Source organism: Dendropsophus ebraccatus, chromosome 1 (genome assembly GCF_027789765.1).
Source record: "Dendropsophus ebraccatus isolate aDenEbr1 chromosome 1, aDenEbr1.pat, whole genome shotgun sequence".
NCBI lineage: Eukaryota > Metazoa > Chordata > Amphibia > Anura > Hylidae > Dendropsophus > Dendropsophus ebraccatus.
This window is the reverse complement of record NC_091454.1, coordinates 134,820,527-134,841,430: the sequence shown is the minus strand read 5'-3', so window position 1 is coordinate 134,841,430 and position 20,904 is coordinate 134,820,527. Positions and strand designations below refer to the sequence as shown.

Here is a 20,904-nt window from a genome sequence, read left to right as displayed (position 1 = left end):
CACAAATATCTTGTGACTGATTTATTAAAATGTAGCACTGCCATAGTGAATGTATCTAAGTAAAAAAGTCGCAGAAAATGCAAAAATTGCACAGGCATATTCACATATTCACCTGGTACTGACTAGACATAGGCCTGCACCTGTTTGTACAACTTTTAAAAAAAAGTCGCAAATGATAAGTTGGGCGTTAATCCCGAAGTATGCAAACTTTTGGGTGAACACTGAAAACAGGCGCAAAACCCTTAAAGGGGTTGTCCGGCGAAAAAAAATTATTCACAGAATAACACACATTACAAAGTTATACAACTTTGTAATGTATGTTATGTCTGTGAATGGCCCCCTTCCCCGTGTTTCCCCCCACCCACGCTAGACCCGGAAGTGTGGTGCATTATACTCACCGCATGTCGTGTCGTCCACGGTCTCCGATCGTCAGCAGTGACGTCTTCTTCGGGAGCTTGGCGGATCTTCCCGAGTGCCGGCCACCCTCTGCAGCGTCATCCGAAGCTCAGCCGCGATTGGCTGAGCATAACTGTGCTCAGCCAATCGCGGCTGAGCGGCTGATGACGCGGCCACGTCATCAGCTGCTCAGCCGCGATTGGCTGAGCACAGTTATGCTCAGCCAATCGCGGCTGAGCTTCGGATGACGCTGCAGAGGGCGGCCGGCACTCGGGAAGATCCGCCAAGCTCCCGAAGAAGACGTCACTGCTGACGATCGGAGACCGTGGTCGGCACGCGACAGGTAATGTATAGCGCACCACACTTCCGGGTACACGGGTGGGGGTGGTGGGACACGGGGAAGGGGGCCATTCACAGACATAACATACATTACAAAGTTGTATAACTTTGTAATGTGTGTTATTCTGTGAATAATTTTTTTTCGCCGGACAACCCCTTTAATAAATTTCCCCCTCGATCTTTTCTGCCATCACAATCACATGAGCACTGTTTATGGAATGGAGGTAGAAGCTGCTCATGTGATTGCAGGGATGCCTGTAATAGGAGACTGCTACTGAGTGTAACAAAATGCTTGGCAGCCTCAGATACAGTAGGAAGTATACTGCAAATATATATAAACAGTATATAAAACCCCATTCACATGCATGTTGTTAGGGTGAGACTTAGAATAAAGGTCTCTCAGCTATACCTGGGCCTTGCCAAATTGGTAAAGTGTGGCAGCTGCAGACTGCCGCGAGCATCAGCCAAGACACATGATACCAAGCCAGTGTTCAAGCTTATTCTGTTTATTATGGGAACAACCCTGATGCTGCGTTTATGCGAAACGATAATTGGCCCGATCGTACGATTAACGATGTTGGAGCAACGATTTTTTTTTCATAACGATCAGCGGGAATTTTGAACACCTGCTACACCGAGCAGGTAAGGTATGCTCGTGGCCGAGGCGGCGGGGGCTATCGGAGCGGCGGGGGGTGGCGATCGGAGCGGCAGGGGTGGCGATTGAGGCGGCAGGGGGTGGCGATCGGAGCGGCGGGGATGGCAATCGGAGTGGCGGGGGTGGCGATCAGGGCGGCGGGGATGGCGATCAAGCCAGCGCAGGGGGCTGTAGGATACGTGGCCGGGCTGCGGAAGAGCGGGGAGCCGGGCTGCGGGCGGGGTACCGGGCTGCGGAAGAGCGGGGGGCCGGGCTGCGGGCGGGCGGACTTTCGCGACAACCATTTACACTAAACGATCTGCGATTTTTTTGCGAACGATCAGTGACGATTTAAGAACATGTTGAAAGATCAAAATGAACGATTTCTCTTTCGCCGTTTGATCGTTCGCTGTGTTTACACATACGATTATCGTTCAAATTCGATCGTTATCGCGCAAATTCGCACGATAATCGTTATGTGTAAACGCACCATTAGTTAAAAAGAAAGTTTCAAAATGTAAGAGGAGGAATAAGGAGGAGGAGGGGGAAGACGACGCAGGTGTGTTCCCACATTCTACATAAGAAGTCATTGTTCTAGCCCCCCCATCCTCCCTAATCTTTATCTATTGGCAAATAGTCCCAAACCAAAGACCTTGGATTATAGCAAACTGTCTAAAACAACACATTCCAATACAGTAACAGAGCGGTCGGACCTTTCCCAGCATCTGTCTATAGAGCGTTAAGCAAAACAAATGTACATTATAAGAATATGACATATATAATAGACTCTCAACTCCACAATGGCATTTTGCTAATAAACAGATTTGGGTGCAGAATCCACCTGTCTATATGAATAATTGGTTAATCTGACAGGTGTCAGTGAGGCCTGTATCACCTCATGTGCTGAGCTGTGAATAATCAGTACAAGACACCGCAGGTGTCAAACATGAACTGGTGGAAACCGACATGACTGGTGCAGATAGTGATAGAGAAATGCAGAACCGGTTAGCCAGAGCTGTCCTCAGCCCCGGGGCAGCCAGGCGGGAACATGAACAGCAATAGCCGGGATGACCAGAGCGTCCCTGTTACCTAGCAACCACAGGGAACTGTCACCAGCCGCAGGGGCCACGCCCCTCAGCAGAGTAACTTCTCTTCTTATTCGTTTTCTTTCAAGTTTTGTCCAATGAGCTGAGCGCTTGTTGGCAGGTGATCCGGCTGAGGCGGTAGAGAGGGGGAGGAGGCGGGTAGCGGTGTCTCGGGCTGCTGTGCGCTTCTGTTTGAAAAAAAGAAAATCATGTCGGCGAAGAGGAACATCGGAGACCCGGAGGTGAGAGCAGAGAGGGCCGCTGCGGCCGGGCTGTACACACGCCTCTACCCCTTATATAGTCTATAGGCGCAGCTGTCTGTGGACGTGGGCCGTTGTTTGCTGCGCATGGTACCGGAGGATGCTCGTTATTAACGATCTGACATCATCCGGTCGCCGCTGATCCCAGTGGTAGTGTATGTGCTATTCTCAGCTGCAGGTACTTGATATTCATGGGTCCCTAGTGCTGCCTGTGATGGAGGTACATGTATATCAGTGGGCTTCAGCCTGTAGGTGTTGGACAACTACAAGTCTCAGCATGTCTTGTGAGGCCGGTGACCACTGATGTACAGTAATCTGTAATGGTAGATGCTCAGGGTTATCCCACCATGTGAGGCCGGAGACCACTGATGTACAGTAATCTGTAATGGTAGATGCTCAGGGTTATCCCACCATGTGAGGCCGGAGACCACTGATGTACAGTAATCTGTAATGGTAGATGCTCAGGGTTATCCCACCATGTGAGGCCGGTGACCACTGATGTACAGTAATCTGTAATGGTAGATGCTCAGGGTTATCCCACCATGTGAGGCCGGAGACCACTGATGTACAGTAATCTGTAATGGTAGATGCTCAGGGTTATCCCACCATGTGAGGCCGGAGACCACTGATGTACAGTAATCTGTAATGGTAGATGCTCAGGGTTATCCCACCATGTGAGGCCGGAGACCACTGATGTACAGTAATCTGTAATGGTAGATGCTCAGGGTTATCCCACCATGTGAGGCCGGAGACCACTGATGTACAGTAATCTGTAATGGTAGATGCTCAGGGTTATCCCACCATGTGAGGCCGGAGACCACTGATGTACAGTAATCTGTAATGGTAGATGCTCAGGGTTATCCCACCATGTGAGGCCGGAGACCACTGATGTACAGTAATCTGTAATGGTAGATGCTCAGGGTTATCCCACCATGTGAGGCCGGAGACCACTGATGTACAGTAATCTGTAATGGTAGATGCTCAGGGTTATCCCACCATGTGAGGCCTGTGACCACTGATGTACAGTAATCTGTAATGGTAGATGCTCAGGGTTATCCCACCATGTGAGGCCGGAGACCACTGATGTACAGTAATCTGTAATGGTAGATGCTCAGGGTTATCCCACCATGTGAGGCCGGAGACCACTGATGTACAGTAATCTGTAATGGTAGATGCTCAGGGTTATCCCACCATGTGAGGCCGGAGACCACTGATGTACAGTAATCTGTAATGGTAGATGCTCAGGGTTATCCCACCATGTGAGGCCGGAGACCACTGATGTACAGTAATCTGTAATGGTAGATGCTCAGGGTTATCCCACCATGTGAGGCCGGAGACCACTGATGTACAGTAATCTGTAATGGTAGATGCTCAGGGTTATCCCACCATGTGAGGCCGGAGACCACTGATGTACAGTAATCTGTAATGGTAGATGCTCAGGGTTATCCCACCATGTGAGGCCGGAGACCACTGATGTACAGTAATCTGTAATGGTAGATGCTCAGGGTTATCCCACCATGTGAGGCCGGAGACCACTGATGTACAGTAATCTGTAATGGTAGATGCTCAGGGTTATCCCACCATGTGAGGCCGGAGACCACTGATGTACAGTAATCTGTAATGGTAGATGCTCAGGGTTATCCCACCATGTGAGGCCGGAGACCACTGATGTACAGTAATCTGTAATGGTAGATGCTCAGGGTTATCCCACCATGTGAGGCCGGAGACCACTGATGTACAGTAATCTGTAATGGTAGATGCTCAGGGTTATCCCACCATGTGAGGCCGGAGACCACTGATGTACAGTAATCTGTAATGGTAGATGCTCAGGGTTATCCCACCATGTGAGGCCGGAGACCACTGATGTACAGTAATCTGTAATAGTGGGATAACCCTGAGCATCTACCATCGGCATTATTACCACATATCCATATAGGTGATCAATGAATAATCTATGATCATCACTTATACTGTATTGCTTGGACTTGTCATACATATATGCTTACATCAGCCAGCAGGTCTCTATTGCATAACAGTTTGCTAGAAGGACGTATGTACACTGGCCAGAACCTGTACAGATCACAGAAGTCCCATAGGTCAGGTGTAAGGCCTGGTCTGAGGCAAATACCCCTGTACATGCACCTGTGCGTGTACCGGCACATCAGACACCTCTGCCTAAGGCCACATTCACACTATGGAATCAGTGCCAAGATTCCGTGCGGAACCCGCCTTGTGCGGACTCTGCTCCGAATCCTGCCTTCTATCTGTTTGAATGGGAGGGCTCCGCTCTGTGCGCCTCCACTCTCTGAACCTCTCCGCTCAGAGAATCACAGCAGACCTAGCACCAAGTGCATCTAACCAATTGGACATTAGGGCTATGTAAAAATAAGTGCAAATAATAGCCGTTGTTTGCACTTGTTTTTGCATTGTGTGAACATAGCCTAGCAGTGTTATTATATGAATTGTATATATGAAGCTGTAGTGTGATCTTTGTTACTGTATATGTGTTTAGTTGCTTGAGTTGCGCTCATCTCTATTATTCCCATCTTGTTTTGATGTCACAATGCTGACATATCTGTGCAGTGGGGAGGCACGTTGGGACAAGACCTTATGAAATGGTGTTACTTGAGCCCTGTATGATTGTTTTGCTTATTGGTGGTATTGTAGAAAAGTAAGGGTGCCCTTACACACAGAATTATCTGCCAGATTTTTGAAGCCAAAGCAAGGAACAGACTATATACAGGGAACAGGTCTGACTATAAACAGGGAACATTCCTGGATTTGGCTTCAAAAAACTTGTCAGATAAATCTCCGTGTAAAGGCACCTTAAAGGGAACCAATCACCCAGAAAATCAATGTAAAGACAAGGATATGTGCTGATAGATCACCCAGCACACTTCCCAAATATGCCCCTGTAACCTCTGTGCCCCCCTCAATTAGACAGTAATCTTACTTTGTTCAGGTCACGCGCTGTATGTAAATTTTTGCTAAGTAGTCCTGGTGGGCGTATGTAGTCCTGGTGGGCGTATGTAGTCCTGGTGGGCGTATGTAGTCCTGGTGGGCGTATGTAGTCCTGGTGGGCGTATGTAGTCCTGGTGGGCGTATGTAGTCCTGGTGGGCGTATGTAGTCCTGGTGGGCGTATGTAGTCCTGGTGGGCGTATGTAGTCCTGGTGGGCGTATGTAGTCCTGGTGGGCGTATGTAGTCCTGGTGGGCGTATGTAGTCCTGGTGGGCGTATGTAGTCCTGGTGGGCGTATGTAGTCCTGGTGGGCGTATGTAGTCCTGGTGGGCGTATGTAGTCCTGGTGGGCGTATGTAGTCCTGGTGGGCGTATGTAGTCCTGGTGGGCGTATGTAGTCCTGGTGGGCGTATGTAGTCCTGGTGGGCGTATGTAGTCCTGGTGGGCGTATGTAGTCCTGGTGGGCGTATGTAGTCACGGTCCGGGGGCGTATGTAGTCACGGTCCGGGGCTGTAATCACGCCCAGAGGGGCGTGATTCGGAGGCTTGCGGTCCAGTGACGTCATCCGGCGGCTTGCGTTCCGCGTCTCGGCCGCGCTGACGTGTTCGGGAACCCGCGCATGCGCAGTACGTCAGCGTCGTCTCCCGCCGTACTGTGCATGCGCGGGTTCCCGAACACGTCGGCGCGGCCGCGACGCGGAACGCAAGCCGCTGGATGACGTCACTGGACCGCAAGCCTCCGAATCACGCCCCTCTGGGCGTGATTACAGCCCCAGACCGTGACTAGATACGCCCCCGGACCGTGACTAGATACGCCCCCGGACCGTGACTCCATACGCCCACCAGGACTACATACGCCCACCAGGACTACTTAGCAAAAATTTACATACAGCGCGTGACCTGAACAAAGTAAGATTACTGTCTAATTGAGGGGGGCACAGAGGTTACAGGGGCATATTTGGGAAGTGTGCTGGGTGATCTATCAGCACATATCCTTGTCTTTACATTGATTTTCTGGGTGATTGGTTCCCTTTAAGAAATTCAGCATGGAGTGAGATCTTAGGTTTATTTACCTTTCTTCTAGAGTCCCTATTTTCCTGAAGTCGTCTTCTGGACAGGTTAATAGAATCAGATTTCTACACTGATTCTATTATTCTATATGAATAAAAATTCAGCTTCAACATTGCATCGTTCCATTTTGTTTTTCCCATATTTTTTAGCTTTTCAACCCTTTCCAAAAGGATTGTTTGATTTTTTTTTTTAAGGGTACAAACACACACGGCTTATACGCTGCGTATTTACTGCTGCGATACGCAGCAGATTAGATCTAAATAACTGAACACAGCATCAAATCTGCTGCGTATCTGCTTTGTGTGTTTGTACCCTAAATGAGCTGAAACCTCCTATAACAAATGTGTTGGTAATGTCTCCTATAGAGGCTTGTAAGTGATGACAGGTGATGCATCTCTCATGTTCTCTACGGATTTATCTATACTTACGCTAGGTTTCTGGTGTTGGGTTCACATATAGCGGAATCGCAGTAGATTTCACACACTGTTCCATCAGTTTCAATAGATTTACATACTCGCAGCAGAATTTTCTTTTTTTTTTTTTTTAATCTTTATTGAAACTTTTCAGTTTTTATAACAAGACATTAAGAAATACAGAAAGAAAAGGGGAAAGGTTTTGTAGACCCTATTGCAAATTCAGTTTAAAACTGTACACAAATATAGTACACAATGAAGATACAAGTTACAGTCCAGTAACAGTCTCTTCTAGAAAGGTATATAATGTGGAAAGGGTCTTAGGTGAGAAAGAAGGGAAGCAGCAGAATTTTCATCCCAATGTATGTAAAGCCACCCGCTTAACCCACCACAGCCCGGTGAATACATTACCGGTCCACGCTCCAGCTTGCTTCTGTGGCTCCTGGCTCCCTGACATCCAGCTCAGCAAATTAGTAACTGCAGCAGGGCAGCGCACTGATTGGCTGAGCGGGACACCAGGGAGCCAGGTGCCACAGAAGCGAGCTGGATCGCAGACAAGTGAAGTATTTACTGGGCTGTGAGTATGTAAACCTATTGAAACTGATAGTTCGGGAATCACTGCAGATTTTGCTGAGAACTCGCAGTGTGAAATCCGCTTTGATTCCACTATGTGTGAACCCACCCTAAAAAAGATGCAAATTGTTTTGCAATACTAAGGGGTCATTCACACGTCTGTAAAAATTCCCTCCATACATGATGTCAGGAGCTCCTAAACAATTTAAATGTTTGCACTAGTGTACTCACACAGTGTACAGATGAGCCAAATGGAAAAAAAAAAGTTCTTAGAGAAGTCAGGCCAGACCCATTTTATTAGCAAGTGTTGGGGAGGAGGAAGATACAATAAATAACATGCTCTTACCTCCCCCCGCTTCAGCACTTGTGGCCACATACCGCTGCTCCAGTCCCTGAGTCCCTGGCCGCTTCCTGGTCTCAGCATGGAACAGGGTCCTGACATGTGAGGTCTGCTCAGCCTGTAAGCTTCCAAACCAGCAGCGGACCTTATACGACCCAGGTCTCTGCTCAGACCAGGAAGCTGTGGGGGTCCGGAGCTGCGGTATGTGGCCAGCAGCGCTGGAGCTGGGGGGTAAGAGCACTTTATTTCTTTTGTCCTCTCCCGCTTCCCAGTAGTTGTTAAAAAACTGGGTCTAGCCTGACTTCTCCTTTTAAAGAATATGTTTAAGTGTGAAACTTGATTTTCTGATTATACATTCCCTTAAAATATTGGTGGTCTAGTGGGTTAGGGGGAGGCAGAGTATCTCCATGTTAACATACTTTCACCTTTTATGGGGACAAGCATTGCCAAGGGAGTCAAGGCAGTCTTGATAGGTTGATGTTAGTAATACCCATGGGACATACACAGCGCATTACAGTAAATACAGGCAGCTCTTATAGGTCATTTGAGATTAGGGTTATATATAACTTGCATACTAAAACTCTGTTAGGGTAAAGCATGCATTGGGGTTGTGTGTATCTTCCCTAAGCATCTACTTCCATGCTACTACAGTCATACATCTACTACATCTGTTGCTTCATATTATTATTTTTTTTTATATCTTTTTATTTGAGCAAAGACAAGATAGCAAGCAGTTTACAGAAACCAGCTTAGTGTCGCAGCACTTAACATTTTATAGTCTTTAAAACGTGCATATGAAACAGCAAACATTTTAGGTACAGTCGATTGATGAGATCATGAGGAGAAATGAAGAGAAGAAGAAAGAAGAGTGAGAGGAGAAGGCAGAATGAGGGAGGGGGGGGATTGAGGGAGGGGAAGAATAAATGGCTTGATGCTGCTCAAAGACCATACTTAGAGGGGGTGTCATGGACTTGACCTTTACAGAGAGCGAATATGGATGACCTCTCACACACCGTATACGCAGCTTATTTACTGCTGCGATACGCAGCAAATACGCAACAAACATGCAACAAATATGCAGCAGATTAGATCTTAATAACTGGACACAGCATCAAATCTGCACCACCAAATCTGCTTCAAATCTGCTGCGTATCTGCTGTGTATACGGTGTGTGGGTTTGTACCCTTAAAGTGTAACTGTCATTTCAGGGTCATTTTTCTGAAAACATTAAATATCAACAGTACAAGCGATTTTAAGAAACTCTGTAATAGGTTTTATGTACTAAAAGAGTTTCCTTCTGGACTGAAAAAGCAATCTCCCAGCCTCCCCCCTCACATCAAATAAAGCAGGATTTCTGTCTCCATTATGTGGCTATGGAGAGGGGAGGGGCTGTTAGGAGTGACTGAGCACGGAGCAGTCCTGCAAAGCACAACACCCTGCAATCTTCTCTCAGTAAGTTCATAGATAAGCACTGACCTTTCTGACCCCAGAATCCTGCGGTTTAGGTGCCCAGACAGTCTACAAACAGCTGACCTTCATGTCACCTCTTCCTGCTCCCTCATCTCCCTCGGCCCCTCCCCCCTTCATAGGCTTACAATGGAGAGAGCAGAACCCGTCTTCACTGGCTTCTCTGTAATGAAGACGTGTTTGCCTGATAATGCACAGATAAGAAGTCAGGGGGGAGGCTGGGAGATTGCTTCTTGAGTACAGAAGGAGGCTTTTTTGGCTGATGAAACCTATTACAGAGTTTCTTAAAATCGCTTATACTACTGATTTCTGCAATAAAAAAAAAACATGACAGTTACTCTTTAAGGCAGGGGTGGGGAACCTTTTCCATGTCGAGGGCCGGTCGGGCATTAATAAAATCATTCGAGGGCCGCATACTGTGCGCAGCAGTTAGTAGCGTGGGTTTGCAGCACCCGGGGCAAGGCACAGTATTGTTCCCCCAGTGCCCCTGCTATTTTAGTTAACCCCCAGTGATGCCCCTTGTAGTCTAGTTAACCCCCAAGTCATGTCCCTGGTAGCCTAGTTAACCCCCCCAGTGATGCCTCTGGTAGCCTAGTTAACCCCCATCAGGCATGTCCCTGATAGCCTAGTTATCACCCCCATCAGGCATGTCCCTGATAGCCTAGTTATCCCCCCCATCAGGCATGTCCCTGGTAGCCTAGTTATCACCCCCATCAGGCATGTCTCTGGTAGCCTAGTTATCCCCCCCATCAGGCATGTCTCTGGTAGCCTAGTTAACCCCCATCAGGCATGTCCCTGGTAGCCTAGTTATCACCCCCTTCGGGCATGTCCCTGGTAGCCTAGTTATCACCCCCATCAGGCATGTCCCTGGTAGCCTAGTTATCCCCCCCATCAGGCATGTCTGTGGTAGTCTAGTTATCCCCCCATCAGGCATGTCCCTGGTAGCCTAGTTATCCCTCCATCAGGCATGTCCCTGGTAGCCTAGTTATCACCCCTATCAGGCATGTCCCTTGTAGCCTAGTTATCACCCCCATCAGGCATGTCCCTGGTAGCCTAGTTATCCCCCCCATCAGGCATTTCCCTGGTAGCCTAGTTATCACCCCCATCAGACATGTCTCTGGTAGCCTAGTTATCACCCCCATCAGACATGTCTCTGGTAGCCTAGTTATCACCCCCATCAGACATGTCTCTGGTAGCCTAGTTATCACCCCCATCAGTCTTGTCCCTGGCAGCCTAGTTATCACCCCCATCGGTCTTGTCCCTGGCAGCCTAGTTATCACCCCCATCAGTCTTGTCCCTGGTAGCCTAGTTATCACCCCCATCAGTCTTGTCCCTGGCAGCCTAGTTAACCCCCAAATAAAAAAAAAATAAACATCCCTCTCACCTTTCCTCCGTTCCCACGCTGTCCAGGTCCTCTTCTGTCCCAGGTCCTCTGTGCCGGTCTTCTCCTGCAGGCGGCGCGCGCTGAAATGACGTCATCACGCGGCCCGCAGGAGACTGAAGACACGCGCCGCTCTAGTGGGGAAGAAGCCGGCATAGACAGCATCCTCCTGTATCCGGCAGCTGTCACAGACACCGGAGGATGCTGTGTATGCTGGCTTCTTCCTCCTCCAGAGAGGCGCGCATCACAGGGGAGCTGCGGGCCGCGGGCCGCATCGGGAAGTCTCAGGGGTCGGATGCGGCCCGCGGGCCGGAGGTTCCCCACCCCTGCTTTAAGGTATCAGGCAGAGTATCTGTAGGGCCGTACAAAAGAGTGGATCTGCTGCTGTGAGAAATGGAGAAGGTTTTGCATTTCTGGAAGAACTTCTTAGCATGCTTTCCTGTATTGTGCTCTGCCTCCAATCTGTCAGCTGCCAGAACTAGTTTCAGATGGCGGCCGGGTCAACAGTGATTCCATGAGTATACTGTATCACACTTCCGGGTCCACTTCTGGGGGGGAAACATGGGGAAGGGGGCCATTCACTTAAATAACACACATTACAATGTTGTATAACTTTTATTAAGTGAAAAAATGTTTTACACCGCACTACCCCTTTAAAGCTGCCGAGCACAAATGGCAGATATTGCCTAGAACCGTTTACGGCCTGATCAAGAACCTAATATGCTGAAGAACTGAATATATTATTACTTACAAGAAGGAGTGGTGCTGTGGATGGACATATAGAGATGTGATGGATCCGACAATTATTATTACCACAAGCACATGGTTATGTGCCGATTGTACCATACATGTATCTATACCGGTATATGTTGCACTAAGTCTTCAGCCTGTTTGTTACTAAATTGCCAGTGTACAGAAAAACGGTAGAAATGGACGTTGGCACATACAACTGCACAAAACAGATTGGGTTTTATTACTTTCAGCTTCATAAATTATAATTTTTTTTCCATGTTCAATTTTTTTTATGGTTAATACTTTTATTTCAGGTTCTTAAGAAAAGAATCCCTCAGAATCCAAAGTACCAGCACGTAAAAACAAGGCTCGATACAGGTCAGTGTACCCCCAATGTAGAGAAAAGTAATATAAACTGTAGGACCTGTAGAGTAGTGGAGATGACTAACAGCATGAAAGTGCACACCCCTGCTTGTTTTGCTGATTGGTGGGGGTCTCACTGCTGGGATCCCCCACCGATCAGGGGAACTAGCGGGGAGCAGGGCACGGCAGCTAGCAGGTCAATCATCTCCGTTCCGGCAGCCCCATAAACATATAATTGACCATAGATTTATATACAGCTGGCTAGATAAAGATTGCTGCAAGACAGAAAGTGAAATGCGCTACCCCACATTTCTACCAGCTCATTCTCCTGATTGGTGGGGGTCTATGCAAGGAGACTCCCACCATTTAAAAGTTTTGATATGTCCCTGTGACATATTACCCCAAGAGTTTAGCTGTTTACCAGTAGTACAGACACAGGTTCTTCCTTTTACTGACTTCTCTACCCAATCACAGTACAACATATCACATGCTCCTCTCTGCTATGCCATGACATAGTGTTGGTAAAAGTGCACTGAAGAGGCTTGCACTGTGCCATCTCAGTACACCTACTAGAGATGGTGTATGGGGGAAGAAGGGGTTACTCATTGCACTGGGTTTGCAAGTTGGTATGGGAGTAGAAATGCAAGACTGCACTGAACACCACTATAGATGGTGGAAAATTGCTTGACATGATAACTATTAAATCTGAGGTCATAAATGTGAGATAAAAGGCTGCACTACTTTATGTACTACTATATGAATGGCATCAATATATTTCATTGTAGTTTTTTTTATGTATTTCAAAGCTTTTAGTCATAAAAGGACACTATTCTTCATATACTGGTATTGATTTGATATGCTTGAAGGTCATACAGGGCTCCAGATGGCGACCAAAATGGTCGCCAATGCGACTGACATCTTGCAAATTGCGCCCAGATTTATTAATCTGGGCGCCATTTGCGACTGGCCCCGGCGGCGTGCTGTCTCTTTAAGGACTTCCGCACGCTGCGCCGAATCACGTGGCGCCTCTGCGGCCGTCCGTCCAATGAATGACGGACGTGCTGGATGACGTGTACGGGGACACACTTCTCCAGTGACGTCATCCAGCACGTCCGTCATTCATTGGACGGACGGCCGCAGAGGCGCCACACTCCTCCAGCGCCTCTCTCCCGCCTCTCCTCACCCGGCGGTTCTTCAAGTTCACCCCAGCGGCACCAAGCTTAGATAGTGGGTGAGTACAACCGGAGGGACGGCAGGGGTGGCGGCCGGCCAGTAATGTGTGTGGGGGGACCGCGGCCTGGGCGGGGGATTGGTAGTGTGTCTGTTGTGATGGCGGCCAGGTGCAGTAGTCAGTGCGTGTGGGGTGCGAGGGGGGGGGGGGTATGTATAGACTGCACAGTACCACTTCCCTCAGTGTCTGTATGTATATACACTGCACAGTACCACTTCCCTCAGTGTCTGTATGTATATACACTGCACAGTACCACTTCCCTCAGTGTCTGTATGTATATACACTGCACAGTACCACTTCCCTCAGTGTCTGTATGTATATACACTGCACAGTACCACTTCCCTCAGTGTCTGTATGTATATACACTGCACAGTACCACTTCCCTCAGTGTCTGTATGTATATACACTGCACAGTACCACTTCCCTCAGTGTCTGTATGTATATACACTGCACAGTACCACTTCCCTCAGTGTCTGTATGTATATACACTGCACAGTACCACTTCCCTCAGTGTCTGTATGTATATACACTGCACAGTACCACTTCCCTCAGTGTCTGTATGTATATACACTGCACAGTACCACTTCCCTCAGTGTCTGTATGTATATACACTGCACAGTACCACTTCCCTCAGTGTCTGTATGTATATACACTGCACAGTACCACTTCCCTCAGTGTCTGTATGTATATACACTGCACAGTACCACTTCCCTCAGTGTCTGTATGTATATACACTGCACAGTACCACTTCCCTCAGTGTCTGTATGTATATACACTGCACAGTACCACTTCCCTCAGTGTCTGTATGTATATACACTGCACAGTACCACTTCCCTCAGTGTCTGTATGTATATACACTGCACAGTACCACTTCCCTCAGTGTCTGTATGTATATACACTGCACAGTACCACTTCCCATATACATTGCCACAGGGGCTATATGTCATTGGCTGCCGGGGGCTAGCTATATATATATATATATATATATATATATATATATATATATATATATATATTATAGTAGATCATTGCCGGTAAGATGGCAGCTGGCTGAGGGAACACACCGGCAGCAGGGGGGTATATGGTTGTCAAGTCGCAAGTTTCCATGTTGAACGTTTTCAAACTAAGAAAAGAAAGAATCTAAAGGAGGATGCTGCCGTGGCCTCTGCACACAGTAAGTCCCATTTAACATAACATTAATTTTACATGTTTTAAAATGTTGGCGACCAAATATTCTATTTGGCGCCTAAATTTTTCAGGTTAGGAGCCAATGGCTCCTAGGTAAATTTTTTAGTCTGGAGCCCTGTCATATGTGTGTAGTTTACTTTTAGACATATTCTGCATTGGAACAACAAACAAGTATTACTTAGGCATCCGGCCAGGTAAGGCCTTTTGGCTTTGTGTGGATTCATTGGAGATGAGGCTTGAAAGCAATGGTTACTGTTGCAGTGTTTCACCACACAGCCCATTAGCAGGGTATGCCTGAGTGATCAATAAAGGTGCTCTTCTCTTATTATCTCAGGTCATCTTACAGTCCCGTGTTCTCTACCTATTGCCTTCACAAATCACAAAACCCCTCAGTTCCACCCACGACTCAGGAATAAAACAAAGGAAACACTTGTTCCCATCCTGAAGTTTTTTTTCCAGTCGCGTGCCTTGTAACAAAGTATGACCTTTTATAAAGCCTGTATTTTCTAATAGGCCAGTGTAGCACATTAAAATCTTTACTGCAAATAAATGCTTTAGGGTACAAACCCACACACCGTATACGCAGCTTATTTACTGCTGCGATACGCAGCAAATACGCAACAAATACGCAGCAGATTAGATCTAAATAACTGAACACAGCCTCAAATCTGCTTCAAATCTGCTGCGTTTTTGCTGCGTATTTGCTGTGTATACGGTGTGTGGGTTTGTACCCTTAAAGTAAAACTAGGGTGTTATTAAAGGAGTATTTCAGTTGGATATTAGGGTAATATTTATTTCATGTAAACTTTGTAATTGTTTCAGGCAGCATATCTACAGTTATAGGATATGGGTGCAAAACCAGTGTGGTATGCCCTACTGCCGTACATAGGAAAGAGTTGGCAGTGGCACACTAACTGTAAACTTTGTATATGGACTTACTTATGATGATTATTATTAATGTCCCACGCACACATCACTGTGCACAAAACGTTTTCAGTAACGCTTCAGGCTGAATAATCTTCATGAACCTGAGTGCGTAATGTTTAATTACCGGTGGCCAAAGAGGTTCACTCATCTCTAGTTTATATGGGGAAAAGCAGCCGTACTTGTAAGGATGAATGCCAGAGGATGACGTGCTCGGTCCCAGTCTCCTGGCTTTTATGCTTTTGCTTGCATGGCTACTTTATACCATATGCTCCTGGTCCTTTATTCATGACACCTTCTCCATCTGTCATAGCTTAATGAGGTGTATTCAGACCGAAATGCTAAAAGATAGTTTTGTGCACAGTGATTTTTGCTTGGAACGTGGATAGTAAAAAGTAAACCAACACACAGAACTCACGATCGGTGTGTGTCCCCTTCTCCATATTGGTGTGAACCACAATTTATTATGTAATTTGTAGTTTGTACTAGAATGTATTTTGAAATGGAAGGACATTTTTTTTTTTTTTAAGCCTAGCGTGCTTGTGCCACATTGATCAAGTAGAAAAGGCCAGTGACCATATACTTGTAATGATCTACTGATGTATGGAAACCTCTTGTATGAGGGGACATTTAGAAGTATTGTGTCTTTCTCCCCAGGTAACAGCATGACCAAGTATTTGGAAAGGATAGAAGAGATCAAGAGAAGTAAGTAGAAATCAGTCTTTAGATAGAAGTGATATTGTTTTTAGACAGTATACATGGAGTATACCTGCTGGTAACCACAGTACTATAGGTATTCTCCATATCCTTTTTGTAAGAATCCAGGATATTATATGTCCTGTTCATTTTGCTTCTTTATATCTGGTACCTAGACCGTAATAGGTTGATGTGGTTGTGTTCTTCACAATTATCATATAAGAAAATGTAATGTTATCGTCTATGAGGCTCATGAGACCTCGCTACTTTATAACACACTTTTATTACAATATTTGGCTACATTTTCTCCATTTCCCTGCTGCATTCTTCTCACAGTAGCGGCCTCACAAACACGGTTTTGTTGCCGTCCAGAATCCAGTTCCCTCAGTGCTCATCGGATTTCTCTTTATTTTTATCCTCTTGTTTAGCAGAGTCTGAAGCACACACAGATCTTTGTCTATTCCATGTGCTGTATAATATATACAGCCTGGGCTTACTAGAATAGGTACTTTTGTGCCACCTAGTAAGGGTACCTTCTATCCATGTGAAATCAAACCCTTGGTACAGTAATTCTGTCTTATGAGAACAACTGAGAGAATATGATGTCTGAAAGTATACAAATCTGATAAAAGCCAGCACAATGGTTAGGACTGTCTCTGGGCATGGCATAATGAGGGAATGTAGGACGAGATGGACCATTCCGGACAGGTTCACAGTCCTGTTCAGTCAGCTGAGCGTTCAGACCAAAACTACACACTGGAATATTTACACCATCCATAATGTCGCAAAGCTCCGATGATGCTTCTGGCCAGACAGAACCAGGTAATGGGGTTCTGCTTCTAAATTACTGGACCATTACAGTTCTACTTACTTAGTATGTTACTTGGCATGTCTGTGTAGATTGGCCCTAGAAAGCTCACGGTCTTACAGAATGAAAGTGCTGTGTAGCTGAGAGATTACTTGTCAGGTGTGTGTTTATAAGTCTTTCTCTATCACTTTATAGACTAAACAAACTAGACCACATTGGTTGTAGATCCAAATTTCTGTTATTATTCTCACCACCTACATAGGTGGAGAATTCCTTTTCTTATAAATTTAAGGCCACGTTTGTTTAGTTCTGTAGTTCCCCTTTTATTGTCCAATTACTTTTGGTACACCGCCCTAATAGGCTATATGTTACACAGGCATTTGCAATTTCTATGGTAGATATCTCTCTAAAATTGCTATTTAGCAACATACACTTATACAAAACCTCTGTGTGACCGCTATCTGTTACTGATTTGTCTCCATCCAGCACTAGACTCAAAGAGCCATAGGAAGCTGCTGAGATATGAAGAGTATACTGACAAAAAAAGGTCTCTTACCTGTACATAATTTCTGTGCTGTGTTATTGAGCCAACAATGCTTCTCAATTCCTCGTATCTTGGCTTCCTAGATCCCACTTTGACACATGGAATTTTTTTTTTATTAACAGAATTTGAGACATATAGGGTATTAACTTATTACCTATGGACATAGGCCAAACAAATGTATTCTTACTTTGCCTGTTTTGCTTTCTAGTAGGCACACAGTAAGTGGGGATGTCAAGCTGTAAGCAACTCTGCTGGCTTCAGAAACCTTTCTATAGGACCTATATGCTAATGTAGTGATGTATCTAGTAGAAAAAGTGGCATTTTTCCTCTGTGTTACATCTATGGGATCTAGGGATGAAACATGTTGTACTTGCTGCTGAAGTACCTGTGCATTATTTTGGGATATAAAGTTGGTGCCAATGAAAATGGCCACTTTCTCTTCCTAAAACGATCACTACTATAAGAAGAGATTTGGATGGAGGGGTTAACTGCTTTCACAGGTAAACTGCCAGGTTGTGTGTGAAATTGCTGACAGTGTTCCATGTAGTGATACAGTAAGTAAGTATGTAGTGCTCTTTACCCTTTCCTTAAAGTCTTTATTCCTTTATCTTTATCCTTTATCAAATGTTTAAGGTCTGAGCAACTTTTACAGGCAGTCAATACCGTAGTTTGTTTTATTGTTAATATTAATTGTGAAAAGTTCATAAAGATTTTCTTGTTCCTCCTCAGATTACAGATATAAAAAAGATGAACTTTTCAAACGGATTAAAGTTACTACCTTTGCCCAGCTGGTGAGTGATCAACAGTGATGTGTAACACGTGACGTCTTAAAGTGCGGTAACCAAAAGGGCCACAGCCCAAACAGGAGATGAAAAAGTGGAGAAGGGGAAAGAACGCTCAGTGAGATCCTCTATACGTTTGATGTCTTCCACCCTGCGCTACAAAATAGAGATGGGGGGGGGGGGGGGGGGGCGCGCAACTCTAAGGGGCAGGTATGTAGTAACGTGCAGCATTGACCAGATGACCGAGTACAGAGTGGCGATAGGTTTTAAGGGGGATATCAGAGATGTGAAGGAGAGAGAACACTGGAGTAAAAGGCACTGGATATTACATAAAGGTAGAGGACAAATGCCACACCTCTCTCCAGTAGGGCGTCAGTTTAGGACAGTTCCAGAACGTATGTAATAAGAGAGCCCTCCTCCCTGCAATTCTTTCAATGAACTGGTGAAACCTCTGGAAAGATCCTATAGATTTGTGTGGGGACCCCATGACACTGTGACAAAATTGAACTTTTTATCATGTCTCAACTTTAGCAGCTGCAATTAATAATGTCCTGGTTTTGGCATTGTCAGTGAATTTTTATGTCTAACTCTGAAAGAGTCAGCATGGGAACCTTAGAATCTTATTACCGCACATTTTATCAGCAGTGGTAATAGTACAGCCCAATTACATATTTAGGCTAAACAATTTTTATTCAATTAAAATGTCCGTTTTTGTCATAAAATGTACGTTGTGTGAACATAGCCTTTAAAGAGTACTAATCATTAAAAATAACTTTTGACAAGTCATCAGACATGCCCCTTCATTCTAGCAATCAGCGGGGGTCTCAGCATCCGGACCCCCACCGATACACACTTCTGACTTCTGTCGCTATGGCATGTCAGATCTTTTTTTTTTTTTAATAACTACACTTTAAGTTAGCAAAAATGCTATACTTCATCAAAATATATTAGTCTGAGCATTGCTTTTAGTGGTGGTCTGTAACCTAGCTTATAAACTGTCAACAATAGGATGGAAAGACGACTATATCAGGAGGAGACAAGTTTGCTAAATGAATGTGTTTACGAAAATGTTATACTTGAAAAGTCCTACAAGTATAACTATGTTAGTTGAGGTAGGAATACACATTTTAAATTAATATAAAATTCGATTAGGTGAACTGGACTTGCCATCCATGGTTAGAATAATTTTTTTTGTTTTTAGTAGGCATAATTTAAATGAATAATAAGAGATTAGAATGCAAGTCTACAATGCTTCCAGCTGTTTCATTCACCGCTTACTTTAGGAGCGGACTTGATAAGTGATGGAGTTTAGAGAGGGTGTCCTGCCGCGGGAGGGGAATGATAGGTACCTTCTAATAATGTTTTAGAATTTTAGGGTTTTGTGGGGAGGAGAGAATAAAGATATTTTATTATATTTAGGTACTTCAAGTGGCATCTGTATCTGATGAGAATGAGACAGCTGACATTACAAGTGAGGAGCTACTGAGACTGGAAGGTAATGAATATTTCAGTGATTTAAGTATTAAATATCAGTCACCTTATTCTCTGAATGGCATGCTGACAGATGGCAAGAAATAGACTCTGAAGCTATTGTCCCCTCCCAATGTGTTCTCAGTTTCCATTACTGGGTTCTGGCTTACTGGTATTTATTTAAAAGCAGTTTTATTATGAAAATATTTTCTGTTTTCCACTGAAGGTCTTTTTATGGCCACAAATTCAAGTTCCTCATGATTTGCTAAAAATCATTAAATCACATTATTTCTTATAGTTCATTTAATTTAAAGGAACCTGGAACTACATTGATCAAAACTTTTGATATATCAAATTTTAATATAGGGGGAGATTTTTCAAAGGGTTTAAAGTATACCCTGGTGTAAACTTCCCACAGCAACCAATTTCAGTTCAGCTTTGGTAAAATGAAAGAGGAGCTGTGATTGGTTGCTGTGGGTAGTTTTACACCAGTTTATATTTTACACCCTTTAAAGCGGCACTATCCGCAGGTTCTGCCCAGAGAACTGTCCCACCAGCTCGGCTCACCCCCTTCCAGCCCGGGAAAGTGTGGGGGTCACTCTTCTGGGGCTTGAATGCTGATCAGGACCCAAGGACAGTAGACTGCTCACTGCTATAGTTTGCAAATAGCAAGAACGCGATCGGCGCTGGGAGCCTGGGCTGAGCTTTACCATCCAGCTCAACCCAGGCTCCCAGCACCGATCACAGTCCTGCTATCTGCAAACTGTAGCAGTGAGCACCCTACTGTCCTGGGGTCCTGATCAGCTGTCATACGGCATGGGAGAGGGCGGGCTGAGCGGGACGGGGGGGGATGCTGTCTGTGCTGGGTGAACTGGACTGGAGGGGGCGGGGGGCGGTACAGTTCGGGCGGACTGGGCAGGGTGGAGTGTTGCTCCCAGACCCAGGCGACGCCCCAAATGCTCTTAAGCTCCATATTTGCATAGGGGCAATTAGCGAATTTATAAAGAATGCTGCGGTGCAGAAGAGCGTTCCTAACAGCTATCAACTCCTAAGGTAAAGGGCTTTTGTGGCATATCAGCAGGTTCTCTCTGCAGAACCTGCTGATAGTGCCGCTTTAATAAATCTCCCCTATAGACTTTAAAGGTTTTTTTTTTTCCAGGCAGGGGACTGTTTTCATCTATGCCTGGGGAGGGGGGGGGGGGGAATGAAAATAATAAAATACACCTGACTCCCTGCCACCACCAGTATCT

At 45.6% G+C, this 20,904-nt stretch overlaps 1 protein-coding gene across 2 annotated transcripts in view; it reads left to right on the top strand.

The window, feature by feature from the left end:
* The first annotated feature begins 2,493 nt into the window (after positions 1-2,493).
* Positions 2,494-20,904, top strand: part of CEP41 (centrosomal protein 41) — a 28,973-nt gene continuing 10,562 nt past the window's right edge. The window contains exons 1-5 of one of the 2 annotated variants that reach the window (XM_069956243.1): positions 2,494-2,696; positions 11,963-12,026; positions 16,012-16,059; positions 18,132-18,193; positions 19,604-19,679. In XM_069956243.1, coding sequence (XP_069812344.1) covers positions 2,664-2,696; positions 11,963-12,026; positions 16,012-16,059; positions 18,132-18,193; positions 19,604-19,679 — 283 coding nt within the window. In that variant the 5' untranslated portion in view covers positions 2,494-2,663. Of the gene's footprint in view, positions 2,697-2,788; positions 2,893-11,962; positions 12,027-16,011; positions 16,060-18,131; positions 18,194-19,603; positions 19,680-20,904 lie in introns of those variants that run through there. The other variant, XM_069956250.1, reaches the window with a different exon arrangement.